Source organism: Mustelus asterias, chromosome 16, assembly GCF_964213995.1.
Source record: "Mustelus asterias chromosome 16, sMusAst1.hap1.1, whole genome shotgun sequence".
Lineage (NCBI taxonomy): Eukaryota > Metazoa > Chordata > Chondrichthyes > Carcharhiniformes > Triakidae > Mustelus > Mustelus asterias.
Window position 1 is genome coordinate 99,035,422 of NC_135816.1, and position 26,887 is coordinate 99,062,308.

At 52.2% G+C, this 26,887-nt stretch overlaps 1 protein-coding gene across 1 annotated transcript in view; it reads left to right on the plus strand.

Annotated features, from left to right (window-relative positions):
• Positions 1-11,220: 11,220 nt before the first annotated feature.
• LOC144505407 (T-cell differentiation antigen CD6-like) overlaps positions 11,221-26,887 on the plus strand; it is a 173,055-nt gene continuing 157,388 nt past the window's right edge. Inside the window, exons 1-2 of the mRNA XM_078231518.1 lie at positions 11,221-11,284; positions 18,479-18,544. Coding sequence (XP_078087644.1) covers positions 11,221-11,284; positions 18,479-18,544 — 130 coding nt within the window. The remainder of the gene's footprint in view (positions 11,285-18,478; positions 18,545-26,887) is intronic.

Genomic DNA, 26,887 nt, shown 5'->3' on the forward strand with positions numbered 1-26,887 from the left:
ACAGCCCCTACAACCCTCCCTATCTCTGTAACCTCCTCCAGCCCCTACAACCCTCCCTATCTCTGTAACCTCCTCCAGCCCCTACAACCCTCCCTGTCTCTGTAACCTCCTCCAGCCCCTACAACCCTCCCTGTCTCTGTAACCTCCTCCAGCCCCTACAACCCTCCCTATCTCTGTAACCTCCTCCAAAAGCTACAACCCTCCCTATCTCTGTAACCTCCTCCAGTTACCACAACCCTCCCTATCTCAGTAACCTCCTCCAGCCCTACAGACTTCCCTATCTCTATAACCTCCTCCACCACCTACAACCCTCCCTCTTTCTGTAACCTCCTCCAGCCCCTATAACCCTCTCTATCTCTGTAACCTATTCCAGTCCCTGCACCTCTCCCTATCTCTGGAAGCTCCTCCAGCCCCTACAACCTTCCCTATCTCTGTAACCTCCTCCAGTCCCTACAACACTCCCTATCTCTGTAACCTCCTCCAGCCCCTATACCTCTCCCTATCTCTGTAACCTCCTCCAGTCCCTACAATACTCCCCATCTCTGTAACCTCCTCCAGCCCACACAGCACTATTTCTGTAACCTCCTCCTATCCCTCAAACTTCCCTGTCTCTGAAATCTTGTCCACTCCGTACAAGTCTCCCCAACTCTCTAACCTCCTCCAGCCCCTACAATTTTCCCTATGTCTGTAACCTCCTCCAGCCCCGACAATCCTCCCTATCTCTGTAACCTCCTCCAGCCCCTCGAACCCTCCCTATCTCTGTAATCTCCTCCAGCCCCGATAACCCTCCATATCTCTGTAACTTCCACCAGCCCCTACAACCCTCCCTATCTCTGTAACCTCCTCCAGCCCCTACAACCCTCCCTGTCTCTGTAACCTCCTCCAGCCCCTACAACCCTCCCTATCTCTGTAACCTCCTCCAGCCCCTACAACCCTCCCTGTCTCTGTAACCTCCTCCAGCCCCTACAACCCTCCCTGTCTCTGTAACCTCCTCCAGCCCCTACAACCCTCCCTATCTCTGTAACCTCCTCCAAAAGCTACAACCCTCCCTATCTCTGTAACCTCCTCCAGCCCTACAGACTTCCCTATCTCTATAACCTCCTCCACCACCTACAACCCTCCCTCTTTCTGTAACCTCCTCCAGCCCCTATAACCCTCTCTATCTCTGTAACCTATTCCAATCCCTGCACCTCTCCCTATCTCTGGAAGCTCCTCCAGCCCCTACAACCCTCCCTGTCTCTGTAACCTCCTCCAGTCCCTACAACACTCCCTATCTCTGTAACCTCCTCCAGCCCCATACCTCTCCCTATCTCTGTAACCTCCTCCAGTCCCTACAATACTCCCCATCTCTGTAACCTCCTCCAGCCCACACAGCACTATTTCTGTAACCTCCTCCTATCCCTCAAACTTCCCTGTCTCTGAAATCTTGTCCACTCCGTACAAGTCTCCCCAACTCTCTAACCTCCTCCAGCCGCTACAATTTTCCCTATGTCTGTAACCTCCTCCAGCCCCTACAATCCTCCCTATCTCTGTAACCTCCTCCAGCCCCTCGAACCCTCCCTATCTCTGTAATCTCCTCCAGCACCGATAACCCTCCATATCTCTGTAACTTCCACCAGCCCCTACAATCCTCCCTATCTCTATAACCTCCTCCAGCCCTTACAATTCTCCCGATCTCCTCCAGCCCCTACAACCCTCCCTATCTCTGTAACCTCCTCCAGTTACCACAACCCTCCCTATCTCTGTAACCTCCTCCAGCCCTACAGCCTTCCCTATCTCTATAACCTCCTCCACCCCCTACAACCCTCCCTCTTTCTGTAACCTCCTCCAGCCCCTATAACCCTCCCTATCTCTGTAACCTATTCCAATCGCTGCACCTCTCCCTATCTCTGGAAGCTCCTCCAGCCTCTACAACCCTCTACAACCCTCCCTATCTCGGTAAGCTCCTCCAGCCCCTATACCTCTCCCTATCTCTGGAAGCTCCTCCAGCCCCTACAACCCTCCCTATCTCTGTAACCTCCTCCAGTCCCTACAACACTCCCTATCTCTGTAACCTCCTCCAGCCCCTATACCTCTCCCCATCTCTGTAACCTCCTCCAGCCCACAAGCACTATTTCTGTAACATCCTCCTATCCCTCAAACTTCCCTGTCTCCGAAATCTTGTCCACTCCGTACAAATCTCCCCAACTCTCTAACCTCCTCCAGTCCCTACAATTTTGCCTATGTCTGTAACCTCCTCCAGCCCCATCAATCCTCCCTATGTCTGTAACCTCCTCCAGCCCCTACAACCCTCCCTATCTCTGTAACCTCCTCCAGCCCCTACAATCCTCCCTATCTCTGTAACCTCCTCCAGCCCCTATACCTCTCCCTATCTCTGTAACCTCCTCCAGTCCCGACACCCCTCCCTATCTCTGTAATCTCCTCCAGCACCTACAACCCTCCCTATCTCTGTAACCTCCTCCAGCCACTGCAACCCTCCCTATCTCTGTAACCTCCTCCAGCCACTGCAACCCTCCCTATCTCTGTAACCTCCTCCAGCCCCTTCAACCCTCCCTATCTCTGTAACCTCCTCCAGCCCCTACAACCCTCCCTATCTCTGTAACCTCCTCCAGCACCTACAACCCTCCTTATCTCTGTAACCTCCTCCAGCCACTGCAACCCTCCCTATCTCTGTAATCTCCTCCAGTCCCTACAACCCTCCCTATCTCTGTAACCTCCTCCAGCCCCTACAACCCTCCCTATCTCTGTAACCTCCTCCAGCACCTACAACCCTCCTTATCTCTGTAACCTCCTCCAGCCACTGCAACCCTCCCTATCTCTGTAATCTCCTCCAGTCCCTACAACCCTCCCTATCTCTGTAACCTCCTCCAGCACCTACAACCCTCCTTATCTCTGTAACCTCCTCCAGCCACTGCAACCCTCCCTATCTCTGTAATCTCCTCCAGTCCCTACAACCCTCCCTATCCCTGTAACCTCCTCCAGCCACTGCAACCCTCCCTATCTCTGTAACCTCCTCCAGCACCTACAACCCTCCCTATCTCTGTAACATCCTCCAGCACCGACCACCCTTCCTGTCTCTATAACCTCTTCCAGCCCTTACAACTCTCCCCAGCTCTGTAACCTGCTCCAGCTCCAACAACCTTCCCTATCTCTGAAACCTCCTCCAGCCCCTACAATCCTTCCTATCTCTGTAACCTCCTCCCGCCCCTACAACCCTCCCGACCTCTATAACCTCCTCAGGCCCTACAACTTTCCCTATCTCTGTAAACTCCTCCAGCCCCTCCAACCCTCCCTTTCTCTATAACGCCCTCCAGCCCTTACAATCCTCCCTATCTCTGTAACCTCCTCCAGCCCTACAGCCTTCCCTATCTCTATAACCTCCTCCACCCCCTACAACCCTCCCTATTTCTGTAACCTCCTCCAGCCCCTATAATCCTCCCTATCTCTGTAACCTATTCCAATCCCTGCACCTCTCCCTATCTGTGGAAGCTCCTCCAGCCCCTACAACCCTCCCTATCTCTGTAACCTCCTCCAGCCCCTACAACCCTCCCTATCTCTGTAGGCTCCTCCAGCCCCTATACCTCTCCCTATCTCTGTAACCTCCTCCAGTCCCTACAACACTCCCTATCTCTGTAACCTCCTCCAGCCCACACAGCACTATTTCTTTAACCTCCTCCTATCCCTCAAACTTCCCTGTCTCTGAAATCTTGTCCACTCCGTACAACTCTCCCCAATTCTCTAACCTCCTCCAGCCCCTACAATCCTCCCTATCTCTGTAACCTCCTCCAGCCCCTCGAACCCTCCCTATCTCTGTAACCTCCTCCAGCCCCTACAATCCTCCCTATCTCTGTAACCTCCTCCAGCCCCTCGAACCCTCCCTATCTCTGTAATCTCCTCCAGCCCCGATAACCCTCCATATCTCTGTAACTTCCACCAGCCCCTACAATACTCCCTATCTCTATAACCTCCTCCAGCCCTTACAATTCTCCCGATCTCCTCCAGCCCCTACAACCCTCCCTATCTCTGTAACCTCCTCCAGTTACCACAACCCTCCCTATCTCTGTAACCTCCTCCAGCCCTACAGCCTTCCCTATCTCTATAACCTCCTCCACCCCCTACAACCCTCCCTCTTTCTGTAACCTCCTCCAGCCCCTATAACCCTCCCTATCTCTGTAACCTATTCCAATCGCTGCACCTCTCCCTATCTCTGGAAGCTCCTCCAGCCTCTACAACCCTCTACAACCCTCCCTATCTCGGTAAGCTCCTCCAGCCCCTATACCTCTCCCTATCTCTGGAAGCTCCTCCAGCCCCTACAACCCTCCCTATCTCTGTAACCTCCTCCAGTCCCTACAACACTCCCTATCTCTGTAACCTCCTCCAGCCCCTATACCTCTCCCCATCTCTGTAACCTCCTCCAGCCCACAAGCACTATTTCTGTAACCTCCTCCTATCCCTCAAACTTCCCTGTCTCTGAAATCTTGTCCACTCCGTACAAGTCTCCCCAACTCTCTAACCTCCTCCAGTCCCTACAATTTTGCCTATGTCTGTAACCTCCTCCAGCCCCTACAATCCTCCTTATCTCTGTAACCTCCTCCAGCCACTGCAACCCTCCCTATCTCTGTAATCTCCTCCAGTCCCTACAACCCTCCCTATCTCTGTAACCTCCTCCAGCCACTGCAACCCTCCCTATCTCTGTAATCACCTCCAGTCCCTACAACCCTCCCTATCTCTGTAACCTCCTCCAGCACCTACAACCCTCCTTATCTCTGTAACCTCCTCCAGCCACTGCAACCCTCCCTATCTCTGTAATCTCCTCCAGTCCCTACAACCCTCCCTATCTCTGTAACCTCCTCCAGCCACTGCAACCCTCCCTATCTCTGTAACCTCCTCCAGCACCTACAACCCTCCCTATCTCTGTAACATCCTCCAGCACCGACAACCCTTCCTGTCTCTATAACCTCTTCCAGCCCTTACAACTCTCCCCAGCTCTGTAACCTGCTCCAGCTCCGACAACCCTCCCTATCTCTGAAACCTCCTCCAGCCCCTACAATCCTTCCTATCTCTGTAACCTCCTCCCGCCCCTACAACCCTCCCGACCTCTATAACCTCCTCAGGCCCTACAACTTTCCCTATCTCTGTAAACTCCTCCAGCCCCTCCAACCCTCCCTTTCTCTATAACGCCCTCCAGCCCTTACAACCCTCCCTATCTCTGTAACCTCCTCCAGCCCTACAGCCTTCCCTATCTCTATAACCTCCTCCACCCCCTACAACCCTCCCTATTTCTGTAACGTCCTCCAGCCCCTATAATCCTCCCTATCTCTGTAACCTATTCCAATCCCTGCACCTCTCCCTATCTGTGGAAGCTCCTCCAGCCCCTACAACCCTCCCTATCTCTGTAACCTCCTCCAGCCCCTACAACCCTCCCTATCTCTGTAAGCTCCTCCAGCCCCTATACCTCTCCCTATCTCTGTAACCTCCTCCAGTCCCTACAACACTCCCTATCTCTGTAACCTCCTCCAGCCCACACAGCACTATTTCTGTAACCTCCTCCTATCCCTCAAACTTCCCTGTCTCTGAAATCTTGTCCACTCCGTACAACTCTCCCCAACTCTCTAACCTCCTCCAGCCCCTACAATCCTCCCTATCTCTGTAATCTCCTCCAGCCCCTACAATCCTCCCTATCTCTGTAACCTCCTCCAGCCCCTACAATCCTCCCTATCTCTAATCTGCTCCAGCCCGACAGACTTCCCTATCTATATAACCTCCTCCAGCTCCTCGAACCCTCCCTATCTCTGTAATCTCCTCCAGCTCCTCCAACCCTCCATATCTCTATAAACTCCTCCAGCCCTTACAATCCTCCCGATCTACATTAGCTCCTCCAGCCCCTACAATCCTCCCTATCTCTATAACCTCCTCCAGCCCCTCCAACCCTGCCTATCTGTGTAACCACTCCCAGTACCTACAATCCTCCCTATCTCTAACCTACTCCAGTCCGACAGACTTCCCTATCTCTATTACCTCCTCCAGCTCCCCCCAACCCTCCCTATCTCTGTAACATCCTCCAGCACCGACAACCCTTCCTATCTCTATACCTCATCCAGCCCTTACAACTCTCCCCAGCTCTGTAACCTTCTCCAGCCCCGACAACCCTCCCTATCTCTGTAACCTCCTCCAGCCCCTACAATCTTCCCTAACTCTGTAACCTCCGCCCGCCCCTACAACCCTCCCTACCTCTATAGCCTCCTCAGGCCCTACAACCTTCCCTATCTCTGTAAACTCCTCCAGCCCCTCCAACCCTCCCTTTCTCTATAACGCCCTCCAGCCCTTACAACCCTCCCTATCTCTGTAACCTCCTCCAGTCCCTACAAACCTCCCTATCTCGATAAACTCCTCCAGCCTCTACAACCCTCCACTTCTCTGTAACCTTCTCCAGCCCCGACAGCACTATTTCTGTAACCTCCTCCTATCCCACAAACTTCCCTGTCTCTGAAATCTTGTCCAGTCCCTACAACTCTCCCTATCTCTGTAACCTCCTCCAGCCCCTGCAATCCTCCCTATCTCTGTAAACTCCTCCAGCCATTACAACCCTCCCTATCTCTGTAACCTCCTCCAGTCCCTACAAACCTCCCTATCTCTATAACCTCCTCCAGCCCCAACAACACTGGCTATCCCTGTAACCTCCCCCCAGTACCTACAATCCTCCCTTTCTCGATAACCTCCTCCAGCCCCTCCAACTCTCCCTATCTCTGTAACCTCCTCCAGTCCCCACAACCCTCCCCATCTCTATAACCTCCTCCAGCCCCTCCAACTCTCCCTATCTCTGTAATCTCATCCAGCCCCTACAACCCTCCCTCTCTCTGTAACCTCCTCCAGCCCCTCCAACTCTCCCTATCTCTGTAATCTCATCCAGCCCCTACAACCCTCCCTCTCTCTGTAACCTCCTCCAGCCCTTACAATCCTCCCTATCTCCATTAGCTCCTCCAACCCCTCCAACCCTCCCTATCTCTGTAAGCTCCCCCAGCCCCGACCACCCTCCGTATCTCTCTAACCTCCTCCAGCCACTGCAACCCTCCCTATCTCTGCAACATCCTCCAGCCCCGACAACCCTCCCTATCTCTGTAACCTCCTCCAGCCCCTACAATCCTTCCTATTTCTGTAACCTCCTCCAGCCCCTACAATCCTCCCTAACTCTGTAACCTCCTCCATTCCCTACAACGCTCCCTATCTCTGTAACCTCCTCCAGCCCCGACAACCCTCCCTATCTCTGTAACCTCCTCAGGCCCTTACAACCCTCCCTATCTCTGTAACCTCCTTCAGCCCCTACTACCCTCCCTTTCTCTATAACGCCCTCCAGCCCCTACAACCCTCCCTATCTCTGTAACCTCCTCCAGTCCCTATAACCCTCCCTATCTCTGTAACCTCCTCCAGCTCCTACACCTCTCCCTATCTCTGTAACCTCCTCCAGTCCCTACAACACTCCCTATCTCTGTAAACTCCTCCACCCCCTACAACCCTCCCTATCTCTGTTACCTCCTCCAGTCCCTATAACCCTCCCTATCTCTGTAACCTCCTCCAGCTCCTACACCTCTCCCTATCTCTGTAACCTCCTCCAGTCCCTACAACACTCCCTATCTCTGTAAACTCCTCCAGCCCCTACAACCCTCCCTATCTCTGTAACCTCCTCCAGCCCCTACAACCCTCCCTATCTCTGTAATCTCCTCCAGCCCCTACACCTCTCCCTATCTCTGTAACCTCCTCCAGCTCCTCCACCTCTCCCTATCTCTGTAACCTCCTCCAGCCCCTACAACCCTCCCTATCTCTGTAAACTCCTCCAGCCCCTACAACACTCCCTATCTCTGTAACCTCCTCCAGCCCCTACAACCCTCCCTATCTCTGTAATCTCCTTCAGCCCCTACAACACTCCCTATCTCTGTAACCTCCTCCAGCCCCTACAACCCTCCCTATCTCTGCACTTCTCCACATTGGCATCTTTTAACATCCCCTGGTTAATATCCTTGCTGTGAACTCTCTCCTCCCTCTCTCTCTCTCTCTCTTTCTCTCTCTCTCATTCCCCACGCTCTCTCTCTCTCTCTCCCTCCCCTCTCTCTCTCTCTCTCTTCCCTCTCTCTACGTCCCTCTCTCTATCTCCATCGCTCCCTCTCTCTCCCCTTTCTCTCCCCCCCTCTCTCTCTCCCCTTTCTCTCTCTCCACCCCTCTCTCTCTCTCTCTCTCTCTCTCTCCCCCTCTCGCTCCCCCCCTCTCTCCCTCCTCTCTGCCCCCTCTCTCTCCCCACCCCCTCACTCTCCCTCTCTCTCCCCCTCTCTCTCCCCGTCTCTCCCCCCCCCTCTCTCTCCCCTCTCTCTCTCTCTCGCCTCTTTCACTCTCCCGTCTCTTTCTGTCTCTCTCTCCCACCCCCCTTTCTCTCACTCTACCTCTCCTCTCTACCCCCTCTCTCTACCTCCCCTCTTCCCCCCCTCTCTCCCCCCTCTCTCTCCTCCCCCTCTCTTCCCCCTCTCTCCCCCCGTCTCTCTCCCCTTCTCTCTCAACCCCCCTCTCCCCCCCACTCTCTCCCTCCCTCCCCCCCCTCTCTCCCTCTCTCCCCCCTCTCTCAACACCCACCTCCCCTCCCTCTCTCTCCCTCCCCCTCACTCTCTTTCTACCCCCCTCTCTGACAGTGCAGCACTCCCTCAGCACTGACCCTCTGACAGTGCAGCACTCCCTCAGCACTGACCCTCTGACAGTGCAGCACTCCCTCAGTACTGACCCTCTGACAGTGCAGCACTCCCTCAGTACTGACCCTCTGACAGTGCGGCACTCCCTCAGTACTGACCCTCTGACAGTGCGGCACTCCCTCAGTACTGACCCTCTGACAGTGCGGCACTCCCTCAGTACTGACCCTCTGACAGTGCAGCACTCCCTCAGCACTGACCCTCTGACAGAGCAGCACTCCCTCAGTACTGACCCTCTGACAGTGCGGCACTCCCTCAGTACTGACCCTCTGACAGTGCGGCGCTCCCTCAGCACTGACCCTCTGACAGTGCAGCACTCCCTCAGTACTGACCCTCTGACAGTGCGGCGCTCCCTCAGCACTGACCCTCTGACAGTGCAGCACTCCCTCAGTACTGACCCTCTGACAGTGCCGCACTCCCTCAGTACTGACCCTCTGACAGTGCAGCACTCCCTCAGTACTGACCCTCTGACAGTGCAGCACTCCCTCAGTACTGACCCTCTGACAGTGCGGCACTCCCTCAGCACTGACCCTCTGACAGTGCAGCACTCCCTCAGTACTGACCCTCTGACAGTGCAGCACTCCCTCAGTACTGACCCTCTGACAGTGCAGCACTCCCTCAGTACTGACCCTCTGACAGTGCAGCACTCCCTCAGTACTGACCCTCTGACAGTGCAGCGCTCCCTCAGCACTGACCCTCTGACAGTGCAGCACTTCCTCAGCACTGACCCTCTGACAGTGCAGCACTCCCTCAGCACTGACCCTCTGACAGTGCGGCACTCCCTCAGTACTGACCCTCTGACAGTGCGGCACTCCCTCAGCACTGACCCTCTGACAGTGCAGCACTCCCTCAGTACTGACCCTCTGACAGTGCAGCACTCCCTCAGCACTGACCCTCTGACAGTGCGGCACTCCCTCAGCACTGACCCTCTGACAGTACAGCACTCCCTCAGTACTGACCCTCTGACAGTGCGGCACTCCCTCAGCACTGACCCTCTGACAGTGCAGCACTCCCTCAGTACTGACCCTCTGACAGTGCAGCACTCCCTCAGCACTGACCCTCTGACAGTGCAGCACTCCCTCAGCACTGACCCTCTGACAGTGCAGCACTCCCTCAGCACTGACCCTCTGACAGTGCAGCACTCCCTCAGCACTGACCCTCTGACAGTGCGGCACTCCCTCAGCACTGACCCTCTGACAGTCTTTCCTAGTGGACGGACAATTGTTTGTCAATCGGTTTTGTTCAGGATCATTAACACTCTGCGCCTGTCCAGTGCTCCGGCTGGACTTGTACCCTGCTGTGCATCATCTTAGAGACTTGGTATCCCTTCTGGAGGCTCGCCCCATCTCCATTCCCCCCCTCCCCCTTCTTCCCCCACCACCATCATTGGAGCAACCCCATCTCCTCCTGCAGTGCGATTCCAACCGCACCTTTCACCACTTCCTGTGTCGCGACAGGGTAGAAAGGTTGCCTGAGCCGCTGTGCTGTGCGTGCATACAGCTGCCTCGGAGGCGCCCGAGATCGCAGCCAGGGAAGTACCTGTCGCTCAGCCTTGTGTCAACGTGCCCCATTCTCCACAGCAAGTCTTCGCTCTCTCGCTCGCTCTCTCTCTCTCGCTCACTCTGTATCTTTAACTGAAGGAAGCTCTGTTCTCCATTGTGTCATTGTCAACCGAGACCTGTGTCTCGCTGTGGGATATCCTCAGCACTGCCCCAACCAGCAACCCCCCACCGCCCCCACCCCTCTCTCAGCCCCTCTTTCCCTCTTTCATTTCTCTCTCTCTTTCTCACCCCATCTTTCTCTCTTTGATCCCTTTGCTCTCTCTCTCTCGCTCTCCCTCTCTCTCTTTCTCGCACCCCCCTTTCCCCTTTCATCCCTTCGCTCACTCTCTCTCTCTTTCTCTCCCTTTCGTCTCCCTCTCTCCCTCTCTCCCTCCCTTCCTCCCGTTCTCCCTCCGAGCGGATGAAGAGATAGTTTGGATGGATCTCTTGCTGAGTCTGACAGCGGCGCTTCTGTTGTCGACGGACAGAGGTAGGGGGGAAACGGGGATTGGGGGGAGACGGGGATTGCGGGGGAGACGGGGATTGTGGGGGAGACGGGGATTGCGAGGGGAGATGGGGATAATGCGGAGGGGGAGTGGGGAAGGGGGGGTCTCGGTTTATTTCTGAGAGTGTTGTTGGTGATGTTTGTTGTCGGTGTGGGGTGGGGGCGAGAGAGGGGGTGAGATGCCCCCCTCCCCCATCCTCACTCGGGTAGCGACGGGTGTGGGATGAAATAGGTTGTGGGGCAGGATCGGGGAGTTGGCGGAGGGAGGGCGAGCGGGCTCTGTTTTATCCAGGAGGAATCAGGGAAACTCCCCCCCCCCCCTCCCCCCGCACCCCTGTCCCCGGGTTGCCCATTTACCCCCCGTTCCCAGTGAAAGCCTGGTCCAGACTGAGCCAGGCTCATGTGGTACAGCCCGGGGAGGGACATTACGCTGAGCTTTTCCAACATGCCGGCGGCCTTATCCAGCGCCACACCGATCTGCTCCTCCAGCCGCGACGCCATTCCTCTCAGTAACGATCAAACTGACTCGAGGGGGGTCTCCCTGTGCTAGAGGAGAGAAAACCGAGAAGGGGCCTCGGCAGGGGGGAGGGGGGAGGGGAGGGGAGGGGGTCTTTGATATTCTCAGGAGGTTCGATTGTGTGCACAGAGAGACCGGTTTCCCTTGCTGTCACTCGAGTCTGTTACCCGAATCCCGTCACTAACTGATAATATTTCAAAGCTCTCAAACAGGCCATTCAGCCATCAATTGTGTTTCACACCCCCACACAGGAGCCTACTCCCATCTCCCTCTATCCCTCTCACCCTCACCCCATCCACATCTCCCTCCATCTATCTCTCTCTCTCTCACCCATCCACATCTCCCTCTATCCCTCTCTCCCCACCCACATCTCCCTCTATCTCTCTCTCCCCAACCACATCTCCCTCTATCCCTCTCTCCCCATCCATATCTCCCTCTATCCCTCTCTCCCCATCCATATCTCCCTCTATCCCTCTTTCCCAATCCACATCTCCCTCTATCCCTCTCTCCCCATCCACATCTCCCTCTATCCCTCTCTCCCAATCCATATCTCCCTCTATCCCTCTCTCCCAATCCACATCTCCCTATCTCCTTCTCGCTCCATCCACATCTCCCTCTATCCCTCTCACCCCATCCACATCTCCCTCTATCCCTCTCTCCCAATCCACATCTCCCTCTCTCGCTCTCTCCCAATCCACATCTCCCTCTATCACTCTCACCCCATCCACATCTCCCTCGATCCCTCTCTCCCCATCCACATCTCCCTCTATCCCTCTCTCCCCATCCACATCTCCCTCTATCCCTCTCTCCCAATCCATATCTCCCTCTATCCCTCTCTCCCAATCCACATCTCCCTATCTCCTTCTCGCTCCATCCACATCTCCCTCTATCCCTCTCACCCCATCCACATCTCCCTCTATCCCTCTCTCCCAATCCACATCTCCCTCTCTCGCTCTCTCCCAATCCACATCTCCCTCTATCACTCTCACCCCATCCACATCTCCCTCGATCCCTCTCTCCCCATCCACATCTCCCTCTCTCCCAATCCACATCTCCCTCTATCCCTCTCTCCCATCCACATCTCCCTCTCTCCCTCTTTCCCTTGTATGTTTATCCAGCTTCCCCCTTAAACACATCCCCACTATTCACTCTCTGCCACTCCCTGTGGGGGTGGGTTCCACATCCTCCCCTCTGTCTGGGTGAAGATCTTTCTCCTGGATTCCCATTGGGTGATGAGCGACTGTGTGATATGTATTAACCCCAGCGACCCCACCCCGTACCGTATCCTGGACCTTCCCCACAACTTGAAACATCTTCCCCAACGTCTACTCATTTTGTTTTTTGCTTAAACCTGGAAGTGTATTGTACGATCGATCCTCTGTCTCTCTCTTTCTCTCTCTCTTTGAGACCGTACCTGCCCATTTAACTTCTCCTGATACACAGATATCTCACAGCTCGAATAATGAGAGAACCGGAAGAGGCCATTAAACATCGAGCCTGCTCCGCCATTTTGTGAGATCACGGCTCATGTGTGCTTTATCCTCCCGTCTCCCACTCCCCTCCCCATCCCCACCCCCTCCCCATTCTCCCCCCACCCAGCCCCCAGCACGTGACCATTTCTGTCCCATTCAGGGGGACGGGGAACAGACCATGCTCATTAGGAGAGCTAGTGCACACATGATGGGCTGAATGGCCTCCTTTTCAGAGAACCGTAGTATCCTACAGTGCAGAACGAGGCCATTCGGCCCATTGAGCCTGCACTGACCTCAATCCCAGCCAGGCCCTATCCCCATTCCCCCACATATTTGCCCTGATAATCCCCCTGACACTAAGGGGCAATTTAGCACGACCAATCCGCCTAACCAGCACGTCTTTCGGACTGTGGGAGGAAACCGGAGCACCCGGAGGAAACCCACGCAGACACGGGGAGAATGTGCAAACTCCACACAGACAGTGACCCGAGCCGGGAATCGAACCTGGGTCCCTGGCGCTGTGAGACAGCAATGCCAACCACTGTGCCACGCCAACGATTCTGTGATGCCCCCAAACAATTTTTTTCGGACTCTAATGACATTGGGATTTGTGGAGAGGGAGCGGGAATGTGGCAGTGCTATCCGAGATCAGACCCACTCATGCTGAATTACTCCCGCTCCGACTCTCGACCTTCCTCTGAACACCTTTGACCTTCACAACTCTGCCAATCTCAATTAAAAAAAACCCCACCTGGTTCACTCATGTCCCTTTACGGAAGGAAATCTGCCGTCCTTACCCGGTCTGGCCTACATGTGACTCCAGAGCCACAGCAATGTGGGTGACTCTCAACTGCCCTCTGAAATGGCCGAGGGAGACACTCAGTTGAAGGGGTAATTAGGGATGGGTTAGAAACGCTGAGCCCAGCCAGTGACACCCAAATCCCCGCGAAAGAGTCAAGAAAAATAAAGGCCAACAGATTATTTGCATTCCTAACCACTTCCTGTACCTCATGCGACCTTTTCAAAAGTGTTTCTCTTACGAGCAGACATATTGGCTTTTATTTACTTTTTATTCACTCCTGGGACACGGGCGTCACTATTTGTCCACCATTTATTGCCCTTCCCTCATTGCCCGAGGGTAGTTGAGAGTCAACCACATTGCTGTGGCTCTGGAGTCATATGTAGACCAGACTGGGGAAGGACGGCAGATTTCCTTCCCGAAAGGGACATTAATGAACCAGATGGGTTTTTCCGACAATCGACGATAGTTATCATGGTCGTCGTTACTGGGACTAGCTTTTCAGTTGCCAGATTTGATGACTTGAATTTAAATTCTACCAGCTGCCGTGGTGGGATTCGAACCCGGGTCCCCCACATGCTTGAGCCTGGCTGTCTGGAACAGCCTCCCTCTTTGTGTGTCAAAATGTTTCCTAATGTAAGGCCTATCTCTCATTGTTAGATAGTGCCCACCCTTCACTACCCCCACCACACACACACACACACACACACTGCTCCCCCCCAACCCTCGCCTCCAGCTAGAGGAAATAATCCGGCTCGATCCGCCCCTCTCTTCCTCTCAGTCGCTTGAAAATTCCCACCGGATCTGTGAAATCCCAGCGAATGTTTCATTCAGTCTCTCCTTGATATCGAACCCTCCCTCAGTCCTGGTAAAATTCAGGTAAATCCATGCTGCACCCTCCCCAGCAAGCCCGCCGTATCCTTCTGGAGATGGGGTGCCCAGAGCTGCTCCAAGTGTGGGTCCAACCAGGCCTTTGTGTCCCTGTTGATGTTCCTTCCAAGCCCTTTGACCAAAAGGCCACTAGATGCAGGAGCAGAATTCTAGGCTTCAGGGTGTGATTTTGGGTCTCAGGGTGAAATTCCAGGCCTCAGGGCAAAATTTAGGCCTCAGGGCATAATTTAGGCCTCAGGGCACGGGTTTAGACCTCAGGATGTGATTTTAGGCTTTTAGGCATGATTTTAGGCCTCAGGCCGTGATGCTAGATCTCAAGGTGCGCTTTTAGGCCTCATGGCATGGTTTTAGGCCTGAGGACATGGTTTTAGGCTTCAGGGCATGACCCTAGGCCTCAGGGTGTGATCTTAGGCCGCAGGGTGCGATTTTAGGCCTTAGAGTGTGATCTTTAGGCCTCAGGTTGTGATTTTGGGCCTTGTGGTGTGATTCTAGGCCTCAGGGCTTGCATTTGGGCCTTGGGGTGTGCTTTTAGGCCTCAGGATGTGATTTTGGGCCTTAGGGTGTGATTGTAGGCCTCGGGACATGATTCTAGGCCTCAGGGTGTGCTTTTAAACCTTGGCGTGTGATTTTGGCCCTCAGGGTGTGATTTGGGCCTCAGGATGTGATTCTAGGCCTCAGGATGTGATTTTGGGCCTCAGGGTGTGCTTTTAGACCTCGAGGTGTGCTTTTAGCCTTAATTAGCCTTTTCATTATTGCCTGCAACTGCTAGTGATATTTTTATGGTCTGTGTCGTTGGATCAACTCTCTACGGCGAATGTTCCCTTCGTGCCTGCCACTGGAATTGGAGCGGGTGAGGGGCGGATCATGGAAAGGCCTGTTGGCCTTAGGTGGGATTATCCGGTTTTGGGGTGAGCGAGGTCGGAAAATCCCGCCTTCTGTTTACACCTTTCACCATTTTGAAAATACCCTTTTTATTTTAGCTCCAATAGTCACGGTTGCCTTCACTGAATCCCAGTTGCCACAGTTTCGCCCATTCAACTAATCTGCCGATATCTCTTGTTAACCTTCGACCTACACTGTCAGAAATACCTTCAGTGCTGTGGTCAGGTTTGGTTTACCTATCTCTTCACTGCAGTTGTCAGTAGACACAGTGACTCGCTGAGGCCTCGACATTTCACCTTGCAGGATTCCATTAGTGACATTCTGTCAGTCACGTACCCGACAGGATCCCTCCCCTCACCCTCCTCCACTCTCTCCCGCTGTTTAATCAACTGTCTAACCAGGTCAACAATTTATTTTCCCCTCGCTTTCATGAGTTTCACCGTTAGTTAACAGTCTTGATGAAGAATTTAATCAAACGCCTTCTGGAAGTCCACAGGAATAACATCGATAGACTTTTCCTCTCATTCCTTTAATCTGCCTCTCCTTCTCTTGTACACTGTACACTCTGAGGTTAGATATACCCCTCTCTAATTCCCTTGCAAAGTCCTGGCTGGGAAATTTGCAGATAAGACAAGGGTAGGTAGGAAAGTCCGGCACGCAGTAGATGTAAGGAGGTTGCTGACAGATTGATATGAGCATCGATATCTCTCGGCAACCTCCTTATGTCTGGGTCTATACTCGATGGAGTTTAGACGGATGAGTGGGGGGAGGGGGGGATCTAATTGAAACTTACAGAATACCGACAGGCCCGGATAGAGTGGATGTGGAGAGAATGTTTCCACTAGTGGGAGAGATGCGAACTCGAGGGCACAGCCTCAGAGTGAAGGGACGACCCTTTAGAACCAAGTTGAGGAGGAATTTCTTCAGCCAGAAAGTGGTGAATCTGTGGAACCCATTGCCACAGAGGGCTGTGGAGGCCGGGTCACTGAATGTCTTCAGAGATAGATCAATATATAGATCGATTCTTGATCAATAAGGAAATCAAGGGTTATGGGGAGAAGGCAGGAGAATGGAGATGAGAATCATATCAGCCATGATTGAATGGTGGAGCAGACTCGATGGGCCGAAAGGCCTAATTCTCCTATAAATATGTGTGTGTATGATATATCTGCTCTGACAGAGACAGATACTATGATGGGAGCAGGTATGTGAGCGGCATTTAAGGGGCAACTAGATGAATCCATGAATAGGATGGGAATGGAAGGATACGGACTCGGTAAGTGCGTACGGTTTTAGGTTAGGCAGGCAGCATGATCGGCACAGGCCTGGAGGGCCGAAGGGCCTGTTCCTGTGCTGTGATTTTCTTTGATCTTTATATCTTCTGGTCGTCTGAGAGGTTGAGTGAGTGGCAGATGGAGCAATGTGGGAAAGTGTGAAGCTTTGGCTGGAACAATAAACAAGCAGAGTTTTACTCAAATGGAGAATGAGTGCAGAATGATGGGGTGCAGAGGGATTTTGATGTTCTCATGCATCAGTTAAAAAAAGTTAATATTCAGGTGCAGCTTGTAGTCAAGAAGACAAATGGAATTCTATCCTTTATTATGAGAGGAATTGAAGGTTAAAAATTATGCTTCAGTTATTCATAAAGGCCCTTCCTTCTCGACCTTGCCCCTTGCCTGAGGTGTGGTGACCCTTAAATCACCACCAATCAGCTGTACCCTTCAAAGGGGGAGCCTTTGGTCACCTAGAACGATGGCGACTTTAACTTTATACAGGGCATTGGTGAGACAGCACCTCCGATATTGCGTGCAGTTTTGGTCTCTTTATTTACGTAGGGCGGCACGGTGGCACAGTGGTTAGCACTGCTGCCTCACCGCACCAGGGACCCAGGTACAATCCCGGCTTGGGTCACTGTCTATGTGGAGTTTGCACGTTCTCCCCGTGTCTGCGTGTGTTTCCTCCGGGTGCTCCGGTTTCCTCCCACAGTCCACAGATGCACAGTTAGGTGGATTGGCCATGCTAAATTGCCCCTTAGTGTCCCAAGATGTGCAGGTTAAGTGGATTGGCCATGCTAAATTGCCCCTTCATATCTAAAGATGTGCCGGTTAGGGGGATTGGCCATGCTAAATTGCCTCTTAGTGTCCAAAGATGTGCAGGTTAGGTGGATTGGCCATGCTAAATTGCCTCTTAGTGTCCAAAGATGTGCAGGTTAGGTGGATTGGCCATGCTAAATTGCCCCTTAGTGTCCAAAGATGTGCGGATTAGCTGGATTGGCCATGCTAAATTGCCCCTTAATGTCCAAAGATGTGAGGGTTAGGTGGATTGGCCATACTAAATTGCCCCTTCGTGTCCAAAGATGTGCGGGTTAGGTGGATTGGCCATGCTAAATGTGCGGGGTTACGGGGATAAGACTGGGGAGAGGGCTAGTGTATGATAGTCTGTCAGAGAGTCGGTGCGGGCTCGATGGGCTGAATGGCCACCTCCTGCACTGTAGGGATTCTCTGTACTCCTTGGAGTTCAGAAGAGTGAGCTTTGATATGATTGAAACATGAGTAAGATTGGGAGGAGGTTAGACAGGGTGAATGGTGGGATGAGGTTTCCCCTCATGGGAGAGTGAAGGAGCAGAGGACACAGTCACAGAATAAGGAGGTTTTCATTCAAGACGGATCTGAGGAAGAATCACTTCCCTGAAAGAATGGTGAATCGTTGGAATTCCTTACCCCAGGAAGCTGGAGGCCGAGGCCTTGAACATTCCCAAGGCTGAGATCGAGAGGTTTTTAATTGAGGAATTACAGAGAGATGGCAGGAAAGTGGATTCAGTGAGTGTTAGATCAGCCATGATCTTACTGAATGGTGGAGCAGGTTGGAAGGGCTGAATGGCCTCCTCCTCCTGCTCCTCCTGCTTGTGGATAGTCAAAACCAAATTATTAAACATGTCCGCCATTGCCTCACTCGTTGACGACACAAGTTGTCAGGTTTCAGGGGACGGTGCTACTCCTGCCCACACTCCTTTCCCGAATGTATCAATAAGATTTTCATATCTCTCGCACATCCCTTTTGATATTCACTGTAACTCTTCTCTCCTACTCTTTGTCTCTTTCCCATTGGTCAGGCTTTGTGTTATCAGCTTGTGTTTTTGCAGGCTCTCTCTTTCAGTTTGATGTAGACTACGACCTTTCCAGCGCGCCCGTGACCACGTTCTTCCTCGGCAAGAACAGCTCACGTGTCTAACGGTATGAGGTGGTTTCATTTCGCAGGACTTTCTGCTTTGAACACCTCCCACTGCACTGCAGTCACTTCACTCAAAAACATACCCAGGAGTCTCCCTCTCTCCTCCCACTGAAGTCAACTCCACCTAAAAGCAAATAACTTCATCCACTGACACTCCCTCACAAACTACCGAATAGTCACCCTGCACACAGTGACTCCCAGTGTGATACAGAGACTGGAACTGTGCACAGTGACTCCCAGTGTGATACGGAGACTGGAACGGTGCACAGTGACTCCCAGCGTGATACAGAGACCGGAACGGTGCACAGTGACTCCCAGTGTGATACGGAGACCGGAACGGTGCACAGTGACTCCCAGTGTGATACGGAGACTGGAACTGTGCACAGTGACTCCCAGTGTGATACGGAGACTGGAACTGTGCACAGTGACTCCCAGTGTGATACGGAGACTGGAATGTGCACAGTGACTCCCAGTGTGATACGGAGACTGGAACGGTGCACAGTGACTCCCAGTGTGATACAGAGACCGGAACTGTGCACAGTGACTCCCAGTGTGATACGGAGACCGGAACTGTGCACAGTGACTCTCAGTGTGATACGGAGACCGGAACTGTGCACAGTGACTCCCAGTGTGATACAGAGACCGGAACTGTGCACAGTGATTCCCAGTGTGATACAGAGACCGGAACTGTGCACAGTGACTCCCAGTGTGATACAGAGACTGGAACTGTGCACAGTGACTCCCAGTGTGATACAGAGACTGGAACTGTGCACAGTGACTCCCAGTGTGATACGGAGACCGGAACTGTGCACAGTGACTCCCAGTGTGATACAGAGACTGGAACTGTGCACAGTGACTCCCAGTGTGATACAGAGACCGGAACTGTGCACAGTGATTCCCAGTGTGATACAGAGACCGGAACTGTGCACAGTGACTCCCAGTGTGATACAGAGACCGGAACTGTGCACAGTGATTCCCAGTGTGATACAGAGACCGGAACTGTGCACAGTGACTCCCAGTGTGATACAGAGACCGGAACTGTGCACAGTGACTCCCAGTGTGATACGGAGACTGGAACTGTGCACAGTAACTCCCAGTGTGATACGGAGACCGGAACGGTGCACAGTGATTCCCAGTGTGATACGGAGATCGAAACTGTGCACAGTGACTCCCAGTGTGATACAGAGACCGGAACTATGCACAGTGATTCCCAGTGTGATACGGAGACCGGAACTGTGCACAGTGACTCCCAGTGTGATACGGAGACCGGAACTGTGCACAGTGACTCCCAGTGTGATACGGAGACCGGAACTGTGCACAGTGTCTCCCAGTGTGATACGGAGACCGGAACTGTGCACAGTGACTCCCAGTGTGATACGGAGACCGGAACTGTGCACAGTGACTCCCAGTGTGATACGGAGACCGGAACTGTGCACAGTGTCTCCCAGTGTGATACGGAGACCGGAACTGTGCACAGTGACTCCCAGTGTGATACAGAGACCGGAACTGTGCACAGTGACTCCCAGTGTGATACGGAGACCGGAACTGTGCAAAGTGACTCCCAGTGTGATACGGAGACCGGAACTGTGCAAAGTGACTCCCAGTGTGATACGGAGACCGGAACTGTGCACAGTGACTCCCAGTGTGATACAGAGACCGGAACTGTGCACAGTGACTCCCAGTGTGATACAGAGACCGGAACTGTGCACAGTGACTCCCCAGTGTGATACATAGACCGGAACTGTGCACAGTGACTCCCAGTGTGTTACAGAGACTGGAACTGTGCACAGTGACTCCCCAGTGTGATACATAGACCGGAACTGTGCACAGTGACTCCCAGTGTGATACAGAGACCGGAACTGTGCACAGTGACTCCCCAGTGTGATACATAGACCGGAACTGTGCACAGTGACTCCCAGTGTGTTACAGAGACTGGAACTGTGCACAGTGACTCCCAGTGTGATACAGAGACTGGAACTGTGCACAGTGACTCCCAGTGTGACACGGAGTCCGAGTTCTGTATCACACTGGGAGTCACTGTGATGTGAGGGGGCTTGGAGCAGGGTTTGTGAATGTCAGTATTGACCAGTTGGGCTGAATGTCTGCTTCTGTCTGCAAAATACAATTCTGTGCCGTTACCCCCCACCACCCATTGCGCCCCCTCCCCCCCCACCCCCCCCCCCCCCCCTCCCCCTTCCCAGCACAAACTAATTCTCACTGCCCTCTATCTTCACTTACAACTGGAAACAGTTGGCAGCTTTCTCAAGAATGAGGGGCAGAGATGATTTATTTTGCCATTTCAGTCCTTGAAATTGCAATTGAAAATCATTTGGAGTAACCACTGAGTGTTTACCTGACGTTCCCTCCTCTGTTGTACCCGTTCCCAGTGTGGTTTATAAGAACGGGAGGTGAGTGCGTTGAAGCATTTTTAGATCCTGAGGGGGTATTTATTGACAGGGTGGATGTGGAGAGGATGTTTCCTCTTGTGGAAGAATCTAGAACTCGGGTGGGGACGGGGACGGGGGGTGGGGGGGGGGGGAGCGGGGGCGGGGGGGGAGCGGGCGGGGGGGGGGGTCACTGTGTCAGACTAAGAGGCCACCCATTGGCGATGAGGATAGTATTTTGTCACTGCCGCTGATCTGGGAAATCCTCTTCCCCGGCGCAGAGTGGAAGCGAGGTCACTGAACAATCTTGACAGTTTGCTGTTTGACACATTCATCATTGATCGGGGCGTTGACCGGTTTGGCGGTGTTTTTTTTGCTGGGGGGGGGGTTGCAGGTGTAGAAGGGGAAATTGGACTCGAGGCCTCAATCGAACCAGCCACCATCTTACCGCATGCCAGAACAGGCTCGAGGGGCCAAATGGCCTCCAGAATTCTTGCCGGCCTGTCTCAATGTCAGTATCGATGTTGGTGTAGATTTGCAGAAGGCTGCCTCCATAACGTGACATTTACACGCTTGCGTGGGTGTTTTTAATACATCGGACCCCACTGTGCGGTTAAATATTTATCCGTGTCTCTGTGTGGTTTGTGTAACTGCGTAGATGTAACTGCATCATTTTATATTTGTGATGCGCGCGGTGGCACAGTGGTTAGCACGACTGCCTCACAGCGCCAGGGACCCGGGTTCAATTCCAGCCTCAGGTCACTGTTTGTGTGGAGTCTGCACATTCTCCCCGTGTCCGTGTGGGTTTCCTCCGGGTGCTCCGGTTTCCTCTCACACTCCAAAGATGTACGGGTTAAGTGGATTGGCCGTGATAAATTGCTTCTTTGTGTCAGGGGGATTAGCTAGGGTAAATGCATGGGGTTACAGGGATAGGACCTGAGTGGTCGGTGCAGACTCGATGGACCAAATGGCCTTCTTATGCACTATAGGGATTCTATGATTCTTACGCACTGCGATGTGTATAATTGTGCATTTATATCCATTATATAGCTGTATGCAGATCCATTTTGTTCTGCATATAAACATTTATAGAATTACATATTTTTTGATTTTGATTTGATTTATTATTGTCACATGTACTGGGATACAGTGAAAAGTATTGTTTATTGCGCGCTGTACAGACAAAACATCCTGTCCGAGGCCTATTGACCTTCTCATTGTCCACTCCTCGCCCGTTCCAATTCCCATGGTGGGCGGGGTGTCACAATTCCAGCCAGCGTGTTCCTGTCATAGTTAGGGTTTAATTTGATTTGATTTATTATTATCACATGTATTAGTATATAGTGAAAAGTATTGTTTCTTGCGCGCTATAAGGACAAAGCATACCGTTCATAGAGAAGGAAAGGAGAGGGTGCAGAATGTAGTGTTACAGTAATAGCTCGGGTGTAGAGAAAGATCAACTTAGTGCGAGGTCGGCCCATTCAAAAGTCTGACAGCAGCAGGGAAGAAGCTGTTCTTGAGTCGGTTGGTACGTGACCTCAGACTTTTGTATCTTTTTCCCGACGGAAGAAGGTGGAAGAGAGAATGTCGGGGGTGTGTGGGGTCCTTAATTATGCCGGCTGCTTTGCCGAGGCAGCGGGAAGTGTAGACAGAGCCAATGGATGGGAGGCTGGTTTGAGTGATGGATTGGGCTACATTCACGACCCTTTATAGTTTCTTGTGGTCTTGGGCAGAGCAGAAGCCAGACCGACCAGAAAGGTTACATATATTTACATATTGAGTGTCCATGTATATATTACTGAACTCAATTAAAAATGTGTACATTTGAATGTGGAATTATATAAAATTATTTATTATATATATAAAAGCATTTAATAAATTGTGTATTTATATATTTTGTACACAATAATATATTGCTGGAAATAGTGAAATATTTATTGCAGAGTGTATGGATATATATTATTAGATCTGATATTTTTTCTTGAGTTGTATGTTTCCAGAGTGTGTGCGCGTGCGTGTTCGTGTGGGTGTGTGTGTGCGCGTGTACATGTGTGTGCGTGTGTGTGTGCGTGTGCGTATTCGTGTGTGTGTGTGTGTGGGTGTGTGTGTGTGTGCGCGTGTACGTGTGTGTGTGAGTGTGTGTGTGTGTGTGTGTGGGTGTGTGTGTGTGGGTGTGTGTGTGTGTGCGCGTGTACGTGTGTGTGTGTGTGTGGGTGTGTGTGTGTGCGCGTGTACGTGTGTGTGTGTGTGTGTGTGTGGGTGTGAATGTGTGCGCGTGTACGTGTGTGAGTGTGTGTGTGTCGTTAGAATGTAACCGGTGACAACTTTGTACCGGATGTAATGTGACCAATGGTACAAGCTGTAAACCATGGAGCCAATTACAGAATGATGTGGTGGTCAGCGGATTCAGGATAAATAAGAACTTCCCTGTTGGCAATTGTGGGGAGCTTGGAGTGGCCCAGGGTGAGGTCCCAAGTTTGGAGTAATGAAGTTTCTTTATTAAACCCTGTCTTTGATTTATAAGTTGGAGTAAGCTTTGTTCTATTTTTATTGTCTGCATTTGAAGAATTCCTTCTGAGGAAACGTGTGCTCGAATATTCCAACAGAGAATTAAACATTTATCAGATTTGTCAATCGACCTCAATCGCTGCCCATAGAATTGTACATTTAATTTCATCAATATTTCTGTAAATTGCTGTTTGGAATTCTGAAACGGAGTTTCTCTGACGGTAATGGAAACGGTGCTTGTTCTGTTTGGAGTTGTCCGCTTGTACTGTGCAACTCTGTCAATAAATATTGCGGCCTGTGTGTGTTGATAAGCAAAGCTGATGGATTGTGGAATATATCAGTATAGATTGTGAATCGGTCAACCAGCAGACGACAGGGAGCAGGAATCTTTTTCAGGTTGGCAGGCGGTGGGGGTTCCCCGAGGATCTCACCGATTTACTCTCAATATTAATGATTTAGCTGAGGGAATGAGGTGTGGCCTATCCAGTCCAAAGGTTAAGTGGGGAGAGTAAGCAATAAGAAGCATAGAGGCTGGAGAGGAATTTAGACAAGTTCCGTGACTGGGTGAGAAAATGGCTGATGCAATGCAACATGGCAACTTGTGAAGCGACGCACTTTGATTCGGAAAATAAAATGGACGAATAATTTTGAACGGTGCGAGACAGGGAAACGATTTGCGGTGTGTTTTTGTACAGAAACCACAGAAAGTTAGCGGTCCTCGACATTTCAGAATCTAGGTGTTGTTACAAAACGTATAAGAATAAAAAAGTCTTACTTTTCTTTAATCATTCGTGGGACACGGGCGTCACTGGCTGGGCCAGCATTTATTGCCCATCTCTCGTTCCCCGAGGGCAGTTGAGAGTCAACCACATTGCTGTGCCTCTGGAGTCACATGTAGGCCAGACCGGGTAAGGACGGCAGATTTCCTTCCCTAAAGGAACCAGATGGGTTTTTCTGACAATCGACAATGGGTCATCAGTAGATTCTCAATTCCAGATATTTTATATTGAATTCAAATTCTGCCATCTACCGTGGTGGGATTCGAACCCGGGTCCCCAGAACGTTTCTGGATTAATAGTCTAGCCATAATACCACTGGGCCATTGGTTTCGCCTTACGATATAGGCCATAGGTGTAGAGTGTGCAGTCTTAGCGTTCCTATTGAAGAACAGATATGTGGCGCAGTGGTTAGCACTGCCGCCTCACAGCGCCAGGGTCCCAGGTTCAATTCTGGCCTCAGGTCACTGTCTGTGTGGAGTCTGCACATTCTCCCCGTGTCTGCGTGGGTTTCCTCCGGGTGCTCCGGTTTTCTCCCACACTCCAAAGATCCCTCATCCCTCTACCTCTCCTCTGCATCCTCTTAAAGATCCTGTGGTGTTTGAAAGGTGGGATTTTCCACCCTGCCCACTGCCGGGATTGAGCAGACCCTCCGACAGTCAATGGATGACTGATTGGGTCACCAGATCCCCCGGGGAGGGTCCTGGCAGGGCTGGGGGGTGGAAATATAAGGAACAAAATTGAACACAGACTCTCGCAGTGGCTGGACCAGAGCTTTGTAAAGATTTGACATGAAAACCCTGGCCTAGATCCTCAGGTCTCGTTCGTCCCGCGACTGCTGCCGGTGTGAAGGGAGAATGTGACACTCAGGCAAATCTCCATTCACTGCAGCAGGACTGGAGAATCCCAGCCCTGGGCGAGGTCGGGGAATCCCGGGCCACAGACGAGGTCGGGGAATCCCAGCCCCGGCGAGGTCAGGGAATCCCGGGCAAGGTCGGGGAATCCCAGCCCCGGCGAAGTCGGGGAATCCCAGCCCCGGCGAAGTCGGGGAATCCCAGCTCCGGCGAGGTCAGGGAATCCCGGGCAAGGTCGGGGAATCCCAGCTCCGGCAAGGTCGGGGAATCCCAGCCCCGGCGAGGTCAGGGAATCCCGGGCAAGGTCGGGGAATCCCAGCTCCGGCGAGGTCGGGGAATCCCAGCTCCGGCAAGGTCGGGGAATCCCAGCTCCGGCGAGGTTGGGGAATCCCAGCCCCGGCGAGGTTGGGGAATCCCAGCCCCGGCGAGTCGGGGAATCCCAGCACCAGTGAGGTCAAAGAATCCCCGGCGAGGTCGGGAATCCCAGCTCCGGTGAGGTCGGGGAATCCCAGCACCAGTGAGGTCGAAGAATGCCCGGCGAGGTCGGGAATCCCAGCTCCGGCTAGGTCAGGGAATCCCAGCTCCGGTGAGGTCGAAGAATCCCCGACGAGGTCAGGAATCCCAGCTCTGGCTAGGTCGGGGAATCCCAGCTCCGGTGAGGTCGGGGAATCCCAGCCCCGGCGAGGTCGGGGAATCCCAGCTCCGGTGAGGTCGGGGAATCCCAGCCCTGGGCGAGGTCGGGGAATCCCAGCCCCGGCGAATCGGGGAATACCGGGCGAGGTCGGGGAATCCCAGCCCCGGTGACGTCGGGGAAATCCCAGGCCCGGCGAGGTCGGGGAATCCCGGGCGAGGTCGGGGAATCCCAGCCCCGGCGAGGTCGGGGAATCTGGGCCCCCGGGTGAGGTCGGGGAACCCCAGGCCCCGGGTGAGGTTGGGGAATCTGGGCCCCCGGGTGAGGTCGGGGAATCCCGGGCCCCGTTTAAAAATCAGCGTGTTTATAAATCAGCGTGTGTATAAATCAGTGTGTTTATAAATCAGTGTGTTTATAAATCAGTGTGATTATAAATCAGTGTGTTTATAAATCAGCGTGTGTATAAATCAGTGTGTTTATAAATCAGTGTGTTTATAAATCAGTGTGATTATAAATCAGTGTGTTTATAAATCAGCATTTGTACAAATCAGTCTGTTTATAAATCAGCGTGTTTATAAATCAGTGTGTTTATAACTCAGTGTGTTTATAAATCAGTGTGTTTATAAATCAGCGTGTTTATAAATCAGTGTGTTTATAAATCAGCGTGTTTATAAATCAGTGTGTTTATAAATCAGTCTGGTTATAAATCAGTGTGTTTATGAATCAGCGTGTTGATAAATCAGCGTGTTGATAAATCAGCGTGTTTATAAATCAGCGTGTTTATATATCAGTGTGTTTATAAATCAGTGTGTTTATAACTCAGTGTGTTTATAACTCAGTGTGTTTATAAATCAGCGTGTTTATAAATCAGTGTGTTTATCAATCAGCGTGTTTATAAATCAGCGTGTTTATAAATCAGTGTGTTTATCAATCAGCGTGTTTATAAACCAGCGTGTTTATAAATCAGTGTGTTTATAACTCAGTGTGTTTATAAATCAGCGTGTTTATCAATCAGCGTGTTTATAAATCAGCGTGTTGATAAATCGCGTGTTGATAAATCAGCGTGTTTATAAATCAGCGTGTTTATATATCAGTGTGTTTATAAATCAGTGTGTTTATAACTCAATGTGTTTATAACTCAGTGTGTTTATAAATCAGTGTGTTTAT